Here is a 15,540-nt window from a genome sequence, read left to right as displayed (position 1 = left end):
AATATTCTTTTTTTTTGTAACTGATTACTTCCCAGACCATGTATAAATTAAGGTTATGTACCCAGGTATCTAGTGATGGTCACAATGCAGATTGACAAAGTTTGGTAATATCTTGAAATTTACAAGTTAAATCTAAAAGTACAATATAAATGGTATTGTGGTAATTTGCAAAGATGCCTGAATATATGTTTTTAATGGACAAGTATATCAAGCATGACTGCATAATGCAGAATAAACAATGCTTTGACATCCCTGTATCTGCAAAAAAAAGCTACAGCTAACTGGCAGTAATTGTGAAACCAAAGTCTGAAAGATCCATTGCAATATTGCCACCAACCTCCACTGTCTAATATTATGATCACCAATGTATTTAAGTGCAAAAAAAGCTTTCTTCAAAAAGATTCATTTACTCTTTATTGCTTTCTAATGTTAGAGTATACTCTCTCTCTCTCTCTCTCTCTCTCTCTCTCTCTCTCTCTCTCTCTCACAAACTATCATACTACATATATAATATACAAATAAAATTGTTGCTGGTTTTCATCAGTTTTTTTAATAAAAGTTCTATCCACTCAGTAATTTAGCCTGTTATATAGCACATCACATGGCAACGGCAATTGACTTAACCAGGATGATTCTGATGTATACTGTTCAATAAGATTATTTGAAATCTTTTAAAAAAAAAAATTCATTCTGCACTATCCATGTTATATTTTAAATTTAGAGATATCATAACAGCTCATTCCACCCCATGAGCCTGTGACAAATAAATACACCAATTAACCTACAATCCCCAGACATTTTTGAAGGGTGGGGGGAAACTGGAGCACTTGGAGGATACCCATGCAGATATGGGGAGAATGCACAACTCCTCACGTACAGAACCAGATTCAAACCCAGGTCAGTGATGCCATAACAATGTTGCACTAACCGCTATGGTAACTGTGCCACCATTATGTTATGTATGAGGAAATCACTTCACTTAAACATGGCTAGATTCTGCAATATCTTCCTGATATTAATAAAATTCACTTCTACCAAAAATACTTGAAATTCTGTATTTACTGCTGATTAAGAAGCAAGTTGGCTGCTTCTGTATAGATAAATGCAGTAATAATCTATTATCTACTATAATGTCATATTTTCTCAGCTGCTCTGTCTTTTCTTATAGTTTTATATTTTAATTCATTTACTATGTTCGAGGTTTTTTTCAATTGTTTTCCGAAATTGTTCATTGTTGATCCTTCTTTTCCTCTCCTATTTGTTTGTAGCATATTGAACCAAGTACCAGTAGATAGTCCAGTTGCTGGAGATTCACACCTGCTCCTTTCCTTCACCACCAAAACTTGTGCAGTGACTTACAGGAAGATTCCAGGGTTGTAATCAGGAATTGGAGCCTTTGCTTGTCTTTTTATCCTCTCCCAAATGTTTTAGTCCCCTACGGTTGTGCTGTCTGAGATCAGTCAACTCACCACAGGCTGTGGATGATCCAAGAATCTCCTGCTTTCTCAGGCTTAGTCACTCATTTAATGAGCTCACTGCATTATTCAGGTTGAGAACATTTTTTCACATTACATCTAATCTTTAAACAATAGACATCCTTAATGGTACAAAATTAGAAAAAGTTTTCAATGATAGTGTTGCATGGAATCATAATTTAAACATTAAATTCATGAGCATTGAAAGTATTACTTGTAACTCTTTGATTAAACTATGATTATTTAAGCAAAATAACCAAAATGCTCTTCAAATCAGACATTTTATATTCTCCCTAAGGGAGCTATGCTTGTCATTTAGAACTATACCTCAATAATATTCAGTGAGAATGGAATAACTCAGTATCTTGTGAGGGAAAACCAATGAATAACAATTTCTTGTTCTTGCAGGGCATCCTTTGCCCAGCTAATGGGAAATATTGTCATTTTTTTTTCAATGGTCCTCCTAGCCCTTATTACATAATGGGTGAAATTATTGCAAATGCAAAAAAAAATCTTCAAGTCTAAAGTATGACACTAAGTGTTTCTGCCCAGTGCAGAGTCTTCCATTTGAAAACAGGATCACATGGTCAGTCCAAAATAATTGTTACCCGCTTGTGTGCTTTAACACAGCTGAACACAATGCAAATATTCATGTATACAAATAAATATATAAATATTGATTAATGGAATATGAGAGTCTTGAATGATTAGTGTGAGCAGTTGCTTTGGTTGTTCAGTATTCTTACTGCCCTTGGAAAAGGTTATTGAACCTGAAATATTACCTCTTTTGTTTGCTCTACAGGTTGAAAGTTTGAACATGATATTTCACAAACATTCGAAATATTCAAATATTACTTACTTTTCACACCATTTAAAAAGTTCAAAATAAATATCTTTTAAAATTAAAAATAACGAAACAAGTAAATCTGATATAAGAAAGTAATTTCATGAAACCTACTACCATCCTTTGTACCTTTTCCCTCCAATCAAATGAATGTTTTTAAAGCAATACTAGTGATCAATGCAATTTCAGTTAGCAGATTTTCCAGAGCAATTCTTGAATAAATGCAGGTATTTGTCGCTCTGCTATGAGACCAATTCTGAAGCATACTTATGATATTACCAACAATCATTGATCGGGAAACCTATGTTAGGACAATACTGCACAGTACAGACCCTTTGGGCCAATGATGTTGTGCCACCCTGTACAAACCTACTCAACAATCTGAATCTTCACTACCTTCCACCTGCAACCCTCTAGGTTTGCGCACATTTCCGCATGAATCATAAGCTTCTTTACATCTACAAAAAAAATGGGGAGAACTAAACAGGGACGAGAGTAACTACTAATATTTGCAATAATTTTCCAATTCTCCATTGAAGTTAAATAAACCAAATATAAGGCAGTGAGTGCAATTCAATAATGATAATCCCACAGCTCGTAGTGTTAACAAACGATTCCTATTTTTTTTGCATGATTGATTTATATCTGTAGTAAAATTAAGACTATTTATATTAAAAAAAATAGTCCTTCATTTGAGTCAATTCCAGGAACACAAGAATGATGTTTCACATCAGAACAACTAATGATGGTGGAAGGAGTAAACTGATTTTGAAAGAATCTGATAGTGATTCAATATGATATATACCTTGAGTTGAATCAGTAAACAAATCTGTGCATGAACTATCTGGGAAGTAGCAATTGAACGGGTGGTAAAAAATGTAGCCTAAATGAACCGTATAGACCGCAAGATTTATCCTCAGTGCCACATGACAGTTAAAATCTTAACATGCAGGATTTGCGAAGGGAGAGCAAAATGTGTTAAATTTCCTATCACAGGGACAGTTGTGAAGTACCACTGGTCGTACATTTAAACTATCAGGCAATGTAAATTATCAAATAACATTAAGGCTCAGGAGGATTTCACCATTTTGGAACAAGAAAAATATGGTACAGGTTGAATCAGGCAAAAATTGTTTGAAAATGAAAGTGATTAATTTGTTTCCTCACATAATACGTGAGATCAAAAATGTGCCAATAGATGATATCTTTCTCTATAATTAGAATTCTCCTATATTTCATTTTGCTTTGATGTGGCTTCTGTCACATTTACTATGAAAGGATAAAACTAATCATTCAGTACATTGCTTGTTGAAACTGTGAGTCAGAAGAGTGACATTTTCACACTGCAGTTCCCAGCAATGTTCTGAAGTGGGGTGTGAGAGTCAGCAAGGAGGGTTCCTACTTCCTTCAGTGGTGTTCTGTTGATGTAATCTAAATTAGCGTACAACTGCATGGGAAATCTCAATGTGGAATCCCCACGCTCCACACCTTCAGATTACTAATGAATGAATACCTCAATCTGAATATTTTGCAGAATAATTCACTTTGATATAACCTAGTGAGTAGGTTTCCTCATCAAATAACTTCTTGGAAATTCACAAGCATACTATAAGGTTTAATTCTGATACGAACCTGACTCAGAATTTGTCATGCTAAAATTTTAGAAGAAAAAGATTGTTCGTGCGGAATGTATTTTTCACCTTATTCAGACATCTTCAAATGCATCACAGCCAATAAAATGCTTCAGAGGTGTGGTGACTATAATTTCTTGTAAAAAAATTTTGAACAAATTTCATTTAAATGAATGGTATACAATACACAATAAAAATAGGAAATTCTGAAAATTAAGCAGCATCTAAGAAGATAGAAATAGAGTTAATTAGTAAGATGAATGATATTTGAGAAAGTCACGTATATTCTCACTGATTGTACAAGTATAGCCTGACAAAACAGCATTCTCTGGTCCTCAGCGCAAAACACGCCGACACACAACCAGACATAACATGCATACATACAAAAATACATATGCAGGATAATTATTCATGTATACAAATAAATATATAAATATTGATTAATGAATATGAGAGTCTTGAATGATTAGTGTGAGCAGTTGCTTTGGTTGTTCAGTATTCCTACTGCCCTTGGAAAAGGTTATTGAACCTGAAATATTACCTCTTTTGTTTGCTCTAGGGGCATTTTGACCTGATCACATTTCTAGTATTGTCTATATTTATTTCTTAACATTACTCTCCTTTTGTAGTTCCAGGAGAGCTTTTCCTTAAGCTTTGTGGACTCCAAAATGCCAACCCTAATTCCTACAAAATCCAAGGTGCAGAGATTTTCTGCTAATTTACATTTGTGTTACATATCTATTTCTTAACCTCATAGATTTTATCTTGTTCAGCTGGATACTATTTCTTGCATTCACCTTGTTCCTTCTTCTTCTTCACCCACCTGGCTCTATTTTCATTCTTGCTTTGCTGCTGTTCCACATTAACTCTACTGATTTTCCTGCTCATTGTTTTGAATACTCCAACATCAGCAGTTTCTACCCTCCAAATAAACCCAGCACATCTTTCTTCTTCTTTTGTATGTCTGTGTGCATGTGTGATTATGTATGTGTGTGTGATTGTGCATGTATGAGTGAGCATACACTTTATGGATGTCAATAAATTGGCTTTTACTGCATTGGAAGCTTCTGGGTCTTGGAACTATGGTTATAATTTAAGAACTGATGTGTCTCAATTCCGGACAAATGTGAAATGTTTGCCAGTATGTTCTCCACTCTGCTGGACATTGGCAGTTTCACCATTTGCCGTGACATCTGGATTCCACTGAACAGAATAATTTGCAGTCGACATTATTACTGAAATACATTTCAACATGCTTCCTTTAGCACCATTTCATTTTGTAGATATCTTCTTATTGCACAAATAAAATATACTGTGGGGGAAAAAAATCACATGAGCCCATGTAAAAATAGGCCCATAACAATCTGTCTCCAGACATTTTCATATTCTTCACCTTGAATCATTGGATGCCAAAAATCATGAGAGAGAGAGCAAACAACAAAAGCCTTTAGGGAGACTTACCATATTTGGTACAAAAGATGTTGGTAAGTCCAGTTTTTCAAGAACTAATGCATGTTTGTGAGATCTGGATTTATTTCAGTACTTCACACATTTAGTTAGTATTTCTGTTAATGAGAGCTTTTTTCCCCCTCTGCTTTCAAGCTATTTGGTTCAAGTTAATTCTCCATTGGTTTGCAAAGGCCTCATAGTTGAAGTTTTATTAATTCTGGTATTAAATTAGAGTGCTGAGCAGTCCAGCATAATTGTGGGAACAAAATTATGATTGTTTGTGCATTATCAAGAACAAACATGAGAAACACCTACTTAAAAAATAAGAATTCCTGCACTAATAACTGAACCAAACATTCAATATGCATACCCGTGTGAAATTTTTCCTGGTGTGATTAATGAAAAGATTATAATAGTAATTTAATATCCAATTAACTTCACATTGGAGTAAGATAGTTGAAACAAATGAGTGTTCTTATTTGAATCAGGAACTTGATTGCTGGAAACTGAGAGGGCTTGATCTGAGACTCAATTTTCTCACCTTGATTCATATGTCCCCCATTGCAATGCATTGAAATTTATGACCCTTGGATGTCTCCACTCTGGGAGTACCTTTAGGGGCTACTGAGATACATCAAGATGACCCTCCACCTCCACTTCAAATAGGGTTGGGCATCAAACAACATTTTTGTCAGCAATGGCAGTTGTCTCAGATAAAAATATGATTTAGTTGATCTATGATTCCTGCAAGACAGTCAGAGAACTAACTAGATGCCAGTCTTACTAATGCATGAAGATTCTCAAGAGTACTTTTAAGGCTAGGGCCTAAGAGCACAAGGGATTAAACTACATGGTGTGGACAGGATACAACAGATAATGTAATTTGCATGTTGACAAGACTTATTATCAGTTTAAGGCAAGTATACTGCATCATTGAATATTCAAATCCATTCCATTTGCCATAATGTTTAAGGAAATTCAAATTCTGATTTTCCCCTATATTTGCAGTTAAATATATTTGATCAGGATTTTAGGATTCACAATAGGTTTGGTATTGGCAATATTTGAATAAGATTGAATTTAAAAAGGTTGGAATTTGCATGTATTGTATTGTACACTATTCAGCATGTATATTATAATGCAAATATTTCCTCATCTAACTATTTGGAAATATGTTGTATCCTGAGAAGTGGAAACCCATTGGGAATTGGAAAAAAATAGCCACTGTGTAGTGGCTACTACGGTAGAGCTACTGAGAAAAAAGTAATCACACACTCGACTGGTAAATCAAAGGACTGATTTATTGAAGCTTTACAAGTGGCTTTTATTCCCTGCCTGTCCTGGGCTCCACGGGATAAAGTGGGACCTTGTTAAGGGACAGCTGCTGATCTACGGGACCAGCAGGTTTAAATTCAGACTTGTTAATGTCCTGTGCCTTTCAGCAGGGGACCCAGCTGATCAACATGCCGTCCCTCGGCACTCAGTACCGCTAACATGCCAGCCCTTAGGTAAGTCCTGCACTGCACTGACAGTGGCGGTTCGCATTAAAGCGCTGAGCATCCACTTGGCCTGCTACACAGCCGCTACATCAGCCCCCCCCACCCCCCCCGCACCGAATCGTCACCATAAATTGAAACACCAGACACACATGTCTTAGGCAGACGCCCACATTGTATGGGCTGAGGGCTCTGAATGGGTGTAGTTGGGTGCTTGTGGGCAAGCTTAAGTCTGTCAATGCTGAATAGTTGTGAATATCCCCCAATGTCCAAGGTATACATGACTCTGTCTCTCTTAAAGATGTGGAATGGTCCTTCATATGGTTTTTGTAACAGTGCCCCTGGGACCTTTCTATGAATGAATACCAAGTTAATGTTCAGGAGTGATGGGGGCACTTGTTGTTTAGGGTTGCCTTGCCAGTTGGTAGAAGTTGGTTTGCTGTTAGCAATACCACTGCGGAGTTGTTGAAGGACATCTAGGTCAGAGTTGGCTGCAAAATGAACATCCCCTGGAACTGTCAGTGTGCACCATACATCAACTCTGCAGATGATGCAGACAAGTCTTCTTTTGGAGCCGTGTGTACTCCCAGCAGAACCCATGGTAGCTCATCAACCCAGATGGGGCCAGTGAGTCGGCCCTTAAGTGCAGATTTAAGCTGTCAGTGGAAACGCTCCACCAGGCTATTGGACTACGGATGGATGTGACAAACTGTGAATGTCATCAAAAAGACATCCCCTCCATGACAATGGGATCAATGGTCTAGGATAGCCTTATGATATGTCACAAAGGAGTTCTGGTCCACCATGCTGCAGTGCAACCTGCTGAATGTCCAGTCCAGTAATAGCTGTATTGTATGCCTGTATATCAGGATCCGTGGCCTGCACCGCAGCCAGTTCAGCAATATTGAATTCACCTTGAATCTGATACACACTTGGTCTAGACAGCATATCTGCCACTAGATTGTCTTTTCCTGAAATGTGGCGTACATCCATAGTGAATTCTGAAATGTAGGACATGGATCTGTCATTTTGCTAAAGGCAAAACTGAGTGGATTATGATCTGTAAATGCAGTGAAATGTTGACCTTCCAAGATAAAAAGGAAGTGCCATGTGGCTAGATATAATGCCAACAGTTCCTGATCAAAGGTGCTATATTTTACTTCTGCTGGTCTTAAATGGCGACTGAAGAAGGCAAGGGGTTGATAATGGTCATTGATGCACTGTTCAAGAACTGCACCCACAGCTGTACCTGAGGCGTCAGTGCTAAGCATCAAAGTAGCTTCAGGGTTAGGATGTGCAAGCATTGCTGCTTTGACCAATGCTTCTTTGACAGATATAAACACAACCTCTGCCTCCGAGGTCCAGATAATGTTCTTGTGTTTGGTGGAGACGATGTTAAACAGTGGTTGCAGGATGTCAGCAGCTCCAGGAATAAACCTGTGATAAAAGTTTATCATTCCCAAAAACTTCTGTAGACCTTTGACAGTGGTAGGTTTGGAAAAGTTACGGATGGCGTCTACCTTGTTTGATAATAGGAATATACCATCTGCTGTAATTTTGTGCCCTAAGAACTCCATGGTTGATCTGCCAAATTGACATTTGTTGGGGTTGATTGTTAGTCCAAAGTCTTGGAGCAATTGGAAAAGGCGGCGCAGATGCAGGCGGTGATTTTGCTCATTTCAACTTGCTACAAGGATGTTGTCCAAGTAAATGCATGCAAAGTCTAAATCCCTGCCTAGAGTATTCTGCCTAGAAAGTTTGCGTGGCGTTCTTTAATCCAAATGGCATTCTAAGAAATTCAAAAGTTCCGAATGGGGTAATAATTGCTGTTTTGGGAATGTCGTCCTCATGGATCGGTATCTGATGATATCCCTTCACCAGATCAACCTTGGAGAATAAGTGGCAATGATGTAGATGGGCGATGAAATATTGTATATGAGGAATTGGGTACCTGTCAGATCTAGTGACATAATTAAGTCTACGGTAATCACCACAGGGTCTCCATCACCTGTTCTTTTTGGTGCCATGTGTAATGGCAATCCCCAAGGACTGTTGGAGCATCGAATGATACCCAATTTCTCTATTGCCATAATTCTGCTTTTACCTGTATCAGTTTATTGGGGACAAGACGATGAGCTTTGGCATGAATTGGTGGTCCTGAAGTGTTTATGTAATGAGACACACCATGGGCTGTTTTGGAGGCATTGAAATTGGGAGTGAGAATGTGAGGAAACACATTGAGCAGGGAAGTATAGGTATTCTTGTCCAGCTCCAAGCTGGAAAACTCTCCCTTTGCTGCATGCCAATGGGTATGTTTGAAAGGTGGTGGCATGAACCAATTTCCTCTGTTTCACATCCACTACTAAGTTATGGGACCGGAGAAAGTCGGCACCCAGAATGGGCTGAGGGACAGAAGCCAAGATGCAATTCCAATGGAATGTGGTTCCTCCTACGTCAATGGTAATTCATCACGTTCCAAAGCTGGGAATGGTAGTTCCATTTGCTGCTCGAAGGGCCAGGTATTGCTGCTTATGTGTCCTTTCAAAATAAGTTGGTGGGAGTAAACTGACCTCAGCACCAGTATCCACAAGAAATTTGAGTTTACCTTTGTCATCTTGAAGAAATAAAAGGCCTATATTTGAACCAGCTGCCGAAGCCACTATTGGTTGCTGGCTCTTGGCGTTTCCCACCTTTTTCTTGTGATAGGTGCATGGTTTGACACATTTATGGGCATTTTCTCCCCAATGGCAATGATAAAAACACTATATTGGACGTACATTGACAAGTTCCTCCTTTTTTCACTGTACTGCGGAGACAGGTGGCTCGTAGGGTGTAGGAGGTGCATCTACTGCCAAAACAGGCTGTATTTGAGCAGATTCCTGGGTCAGAGTATGACAGAGCTGATCAACCTCTCGCGCTATGTAATGAGGATGGCTGAAATCCATGTTAACAATGGATAGGGCAACATGGGATGGCAGCTTCAATCAGAATATGGTTTCAAAAAATAGGCAATGAGAATGACCATTTGCCAATGCCAGTATTTCAATCATTAGATCCAATGGATTCCTATCACCCAGACCTTCCATATTCTCGTCAACTCCAGTGTATCCAGGAGAAACTGGCAGAACCTGGTATATTGGTTCTCTGCTGGGGGATTGGCAATGAATTTGCTTACCCGAGCTGCAGTGGTGGTATCTAAGGCACCCACGACATGCCAGAATTTTGTGTCCTCCTCTATTACACCCCATAGCCGAAACTGGGTTTCAGCCTGAAGAAGCAAAACCCAAGGTTGTTGGGTCCAGAAAGGAAGCAAGTAAAGTCCCACTGCATTAACTGCAGCCGTGGCGGCAGCTACTGCTGTGGCTTTAACTGCGTCCATTATGACTGGAGATTCAAGTTTCAGATGAATCTTACAGTCGGGGTTACCAATTGTAGCAGCTACTATAGTAGAGCTACTGAGAAAAAAGCAATGACACACTAGGCTAGTCAACCAAAAACTGGTTTATTGAAGCTTTACAAGACAACAGACTCGCCAAGGCAAATAGCGCCTTTGGAAGACTACACAAAAGAGTCTGGAAAAACAACCAACTGAAAAACCTCACAAAGATAAGCGTATACAGAGCCGTTGTCATACCCACACTCCTGTTCGGCTCCGAATCATGGGTCCTCTACCGGCACCACCTACGGCTCCTAGAACGCTTCCACCAGCGTTGTCTCCGCTCCATCCTCAACATCCATTGGAGCGCTTACACCCCTAACGTCGAAGTACTCAAGATGGCAGAGGTCGACAGCATCGAGTCCACGCTGCTGAAGATCCAGCTGCGCTGGATGGGTCACGTCTCCAGAATGGAGGACCATCGCCTTCCCAAGATCGTGTTATATGGCGAGCTCTCCACTGGCCACCGTGACAGAGGTGCACCAAAGAAAAGGTACAAGGACTGCCTAAAGAAATCTCTTGGTGCCTGCCACATTGACCACCGCCAGTGGGCTGATAACGCCTCAAACCGTGCATCTTGGCGCCTCACAGTTTGGCGGGCAGCAACCTCCTTTGAAGAAGACCGCAGAGCCCACCTCACTGACAAAAGGCAAAGGAGGAAAAACCCAACACCCAACCCCAACCAACCAATTTTCCCTTGCAACCGCTGCAATCGTGTCTGCCTGTCCCGCATCGGACTTGTCAGCCACAAACGAGCCTGCAGCTGACGTGGACTTTTTACCCCCTCCATAAATCTTCGTCCGCGAAGCCAAGCCAAAGAAGACAAGTGGCTTTTATTCCTTGCCTGTCCCAGGCTCCATAGTACAAGGTGGGATCTTGTTAAGGGACAGCTGCTGGCCCACAGGATCAGCAGGTTTAAAATGAGACTTGTTAACGTCCAGTGCCTTTCAGCAGGGGACCCAGCTGATCAACGTGCCATCCCTCGGCATTCAGTACTGCTCACATGCCAGCCTTGGGTAGGTCCGAGCACTGCACTGATGGTGGCGGTTCTCATTACCCCGCTGAGCGCCTGCTCGGCCTGCTACACAGCCAATACAACTGTGTATTTATTCTCTGAATATGCATAATCATACTTTATCCTTTTTTTTAAGGCTAATAAGCCCAGTAGACAAATGAATGACTCAAAATTGGAGTATTTGTGGCTGATAACTTTCTTAATGCATTCTCTTGCTTTGCCAATTTGCTTTTCACTGCACTTGAAATAAATGAGTTACTATAATAAAATAGCTAGTAGAAGGAAGCTTCTGGTGTTTCAAATAAGTATCCATTGTTAACTTGTAATCCTCTCCTCTGCAATCTTACTGAATTACTTCACTTCAGGTTTTGCACATAAACCTGTTTTTTGAATCTGTCTCAATACCAACAATATTTTATCAAGGCTGTCATACTGATATTTTCTTCTCCAAGTTCAAAGATAATTCCATCAAATCTTTCACCATCTCTGATGAAGTCACTTAAATTAGCCCAGATGAGAAAGAATCAAATTTTTCTAAGAGAGAATCATTCAACAATTCACAAGTTAAATATCATAATTGTCGGTGGACAGTTCAATCCTCTACCTCAGTATTTTGTCATTTTTGATTTTACCCCACTGCTGATTGTTAAACATGAACTTAACAGCACGCTGATAAGTCAACAGGGTGAATCTCTCACCAGCTAGGATATAGCGCCAGTGCTCGACAATGGCTTGTGTCTCTTTCTCAACCAAGGAATGTCAAATCTCGGGGCCCTGCAGGGTACATGAAAAAATGTGACTGACTGCCAGGGCAAAGTCTGATGTATCACTTTCCACCTGAAATGGGGTGGCCTTGGAGTTATCTAGCTTAATGCAGCTTAAGGCTGCACAAGCCTCTGCCACCAGGGGAAGGGTGAGGATTTAATAAGGGATCGAGTCTTGTCTGCATCTCTTCAGGGCCTTGAGGCTGTGTAGAAGAGGGAGCTCCAGTTGCAGCTGATGATTCCATTCTCCATGACAAAGCCAAGGATGGATAGATGAGATGTGCAAAACACACACTTGGCCTTATTTTATATAAGATTAAGGAGCTTGACTCTTTCGAGAAATTTCTGGAGATTGTTCTCATGGTTATGCAGGTCATGGCCGCAGATAGTGATGTTATTGAGGTACAGGAAAGTGGCCTGCCACTCGTACTGATCCACCATGCTGTCCATGTCCCACTGGAAGACTGAGATACCATTTGTGAGACCAAAGGGGACCCACAGGAAGTGGTAGAGGTGGCCATCTTCCTCAAATGCCATATACCAGCAGTCTTCTGGGTGGATAAGGAGCTGGTGATATGCCAACCAGGTCAATGGTTGAAAAGACCTGATACTAGGCAATTTGTTTCCCATGTGGGCAATGCGTAGGAGGAGGTATGCATCCAATAACATGTATCTGTCTGATTGCAGTCGATGACCATCCTATTCTTTTCCCTGTCTGTAGTACTACTAACTGCATTATCCAAGGGCTGATGCTGGCTTCAATAATCCCCTCCTTGAGTAAGCTCTGTCTAGATAAAGGCTCTGTCACAGGCGCTGTACTGCCTACTTATAGTGGTGACAGGTTAACAGTTGGGAGTGAGGTTAGTGAATAATGATGGGGGGGGGTGGTAATTTTAAGTGTGGAGAGCCCGCAGGTCATGCATGGTGAGTAGTTGGGTTGTGGCTGTGTACGATAGGGGTTTGCAGGGTATGAGAGGCGCACAGTGGTTGGTTTTAAAATTGCTGGTTACATACACTGAGTGATGGATGGGGCCCATCAAACTCCATCATCACACTTTTAAGATGACTTTGAAAATCCAGTCGCATTAGTACAGCAGCACAGAGCTGTGACATTACCATCAGTCTAAAATATTTAGTACCGCACCACTGAGTCACTACGCTGAAGCCCTGGATGTCCACTGTGTGAAACTTGGATGTCAAGGAGACCTTCTGGTTCACTTGCAATACTGTAAGGGGAAAATGCTGCATTGTGTCCAGGTGTATGAGGCTCTCTATGCTCCTGCTATCGAATAAGCAACTCATCATGTGGCCATTTCCCTGAATATCCATCACCAACATGGAGAGTTGATGTGGGCTGTCCTGGTCAAGTTCGATGGAGGCCAGTGTTAGGTCATTGCACATCACTGCTATGGAAGACAGTGGTGTCCAAGATAGTGGCCCCCAAGGGCCTGCACGTGGCGCTGCCAGATCCCGAAGATGATGCCCAAGACAGTGGCCTCCATGGCTTGCACGCAGTGCTGCTGGTTCCCAAAGATGGTAACCCCATAGATTACACATGGCGCCGCTGGTCCTGGGTGATGATGGCAGCCCCCATGATCTGCATGCAATGCTGCTCAGACCAAGTTTTGACATACACTTTGGCATAGTGGGTCTTCTTTCCACAGCTGGAGTAGATTGAATACTTTGCTGGGCAGCGTTTTCTCTGATTCTTGCCCAGGCTGCAGATATAGGACTTTGGGTGCTCCCATAGAACTGCAGCTGTGATTGGATCACCAACAGAACCAGACGAAAGCGGTTGAAGCTGAATGCGGAGAACTACTGCCAAGGTCAAGTTGTTAGTGGAGCAAAGGGTGGTGGCACGTCTCAAGATGACAGTGCCCAGGGCAAACGCAAGGTGGCTGTGTTGTCAGTTGAATAGCCCTCCAGCAAACGTGCCAGCTAGACAGCTCTCCACAGAGTGATCTCCACTTGCTCCAAGAGTCTCTGTCGAATATAGTTCGGCCTGATCCCCGCAATGTAGGCATCTCGAATCAGGTCTTGTATGTACTCCACGAGGGACACAGCTTTGTATTCATAGGCCCTGCTGAGGGCTTGCAGGACCCAAAAGTATTCAGCATTGGACTCATTGGGTTGTTGTGTGTAGGTCACTTAAAAGTTTCTGGCATAGACAACATTGATCTTATGCAGATATTGTCCTTTGTGGATGTCCATGGCTTCCTGGTACAATGTAATGTCCTTGATCATTGAAAACACCAGGGTGCTGACCCAGGAGTGCAGCACTTGTAGTTTATCAGTCTTTGATTGCACAATGGTAGAGGAAACCTGCAAAAGTGTTTCAAAACAGCGCAGTCAGAGGTCAAAGTTGGTCGATGCCTTGGGTGACGAGGGTCAATCTCCAGCTTTTCTGGCTTCAGGATCTGCTCCATTGTAAAAAAAATCTTTAAATTAGTAAAATTGATGTACCATCGGTTACTCAAAAGACTGTTGTTGAGAAACCAATAGGCTTTTATTCACTTAAGAACAATGGCATATCCATAATGTTAAACTGTCCTGTACTGAGGAGGGGTTGTGGAACAGTCACTTTGATACAAGAGCCTGTGGGGAGAGGCCACAGGTACAATTGGCCAATAGGTGTGCGTGACCAGACAATTATACACAACAGTAGTTTACCACAATAGACCCAAGTCAACATATATACAGACTAGCGTGAAACATGGAAGTGCTGTAATTATCGTAAAAAAACATAAAACATGCTAGAGGAATTTGCAAGTCTCACAGCATCCGTCCACAGGAGGAAACGATATATAACTGACATTTCAAGACTGAGCCCTTGTTCAAGGTATGAGTAAAAAGTAGGCAGGCACTGGAATTAAATAAAAGGGCAGTGGGAGGAGTAGAGACCAAGAGACAAAGTGTGTTCATTGGATATGGAGTGGAAGACAGGAGAGAGGAAAGGTGAGAATTGATTGGGAAGGGGAAGGTTTAGTTCTGTGAATACAGAGCTGGGGGAAAGGATTCAGATCTAAAAAGAAAGAGCAAGAGTAAAGGAGACATCGGGATAGATAATGAAGTTGGGGTGGGGGGTTGTAAATAACAGAAACCAGAGAAATTAATGTTGGATAGTGCCTGGATGGAATATGAAGTGTTTTTCCTCCAATTTGTGGATAGTTCACTCTAGCAGTGTATGAGATCATGGAAAGACATGTCGGCAAGGGAACGGGGTGGGTGCTTGAAATGGATTGTTACTGGGAGAGCCCTGCTACTGCGGCAGACAGAGCCGAGATGCTCCACAAAGTGATTTCCCAGTCTGTGTCCAGCTTCTTTGATGCAGTATTGAATGCAGTATATGAATCCTGTAGGTTCATCTGAAGTGTTTCTTCACTTGGAATAACTGTTTTGGGCTTCAAATGATGGTGAGGGAGGTGGTCTG

At 41.1% G+C, this 15,540-nt stretch overlaps 1 protein-coding gene across 22 annotated transcripts in view; it reads left to right on the top strand.

Annotated features, from left to right (window-relative positions):
- The window catches only part of arhgap15 (Rho GTPase activating protein 15), an 826,317-nt gene that overhangs the window by 470,786 nt on the left and 339,991 nt on the right, over positions 1-15,540 (top strand). For 18 of the 22 annotated variants that reach the window (XR_011356680.1, XM_069935033.1, XM_069935042.1 and 15 more), the window contains one exon: positions 6,842-6,907. The exons of the other annotated variants lie outside the window; for them this stretch is intronic. Coding sequence is in view for 17 of the 18 variants with exons in the window: in XM_069935033.1 (XP_069791134.1) it covers positions 6,842-6,907 (66 nt within the window). In the remaining variant the exon portion in view is untranslated. The remainder of the gene's footprint in view (positions 1-6,841; positions 6,908-15,540) is intronic. 22 annotated transcript variants of the gene reach the window in all.

This window comes from Narcine bancroftii, chromosome 4 (genome assembly GCF_036971445.1).
Source record: "Narcine bancroftii isolate sNarBan1 chromosome 4, sNarBan1.hap1, whole genome shotgun sequence".
In the NCBI taxonomy this organism is placed as follows: domain Eukaryota; kingdom Metazoa; phylum Chordata; class Chondrichthyes; order Torpediniformes; family Narcinidae; genus Narcine; species Narcine bancroftii.
The sequence above is the reverse complement of the archived record's forward strand: the minus strand, read 5'-3'. Positions and strand labels throughout refer to the sequence as shown.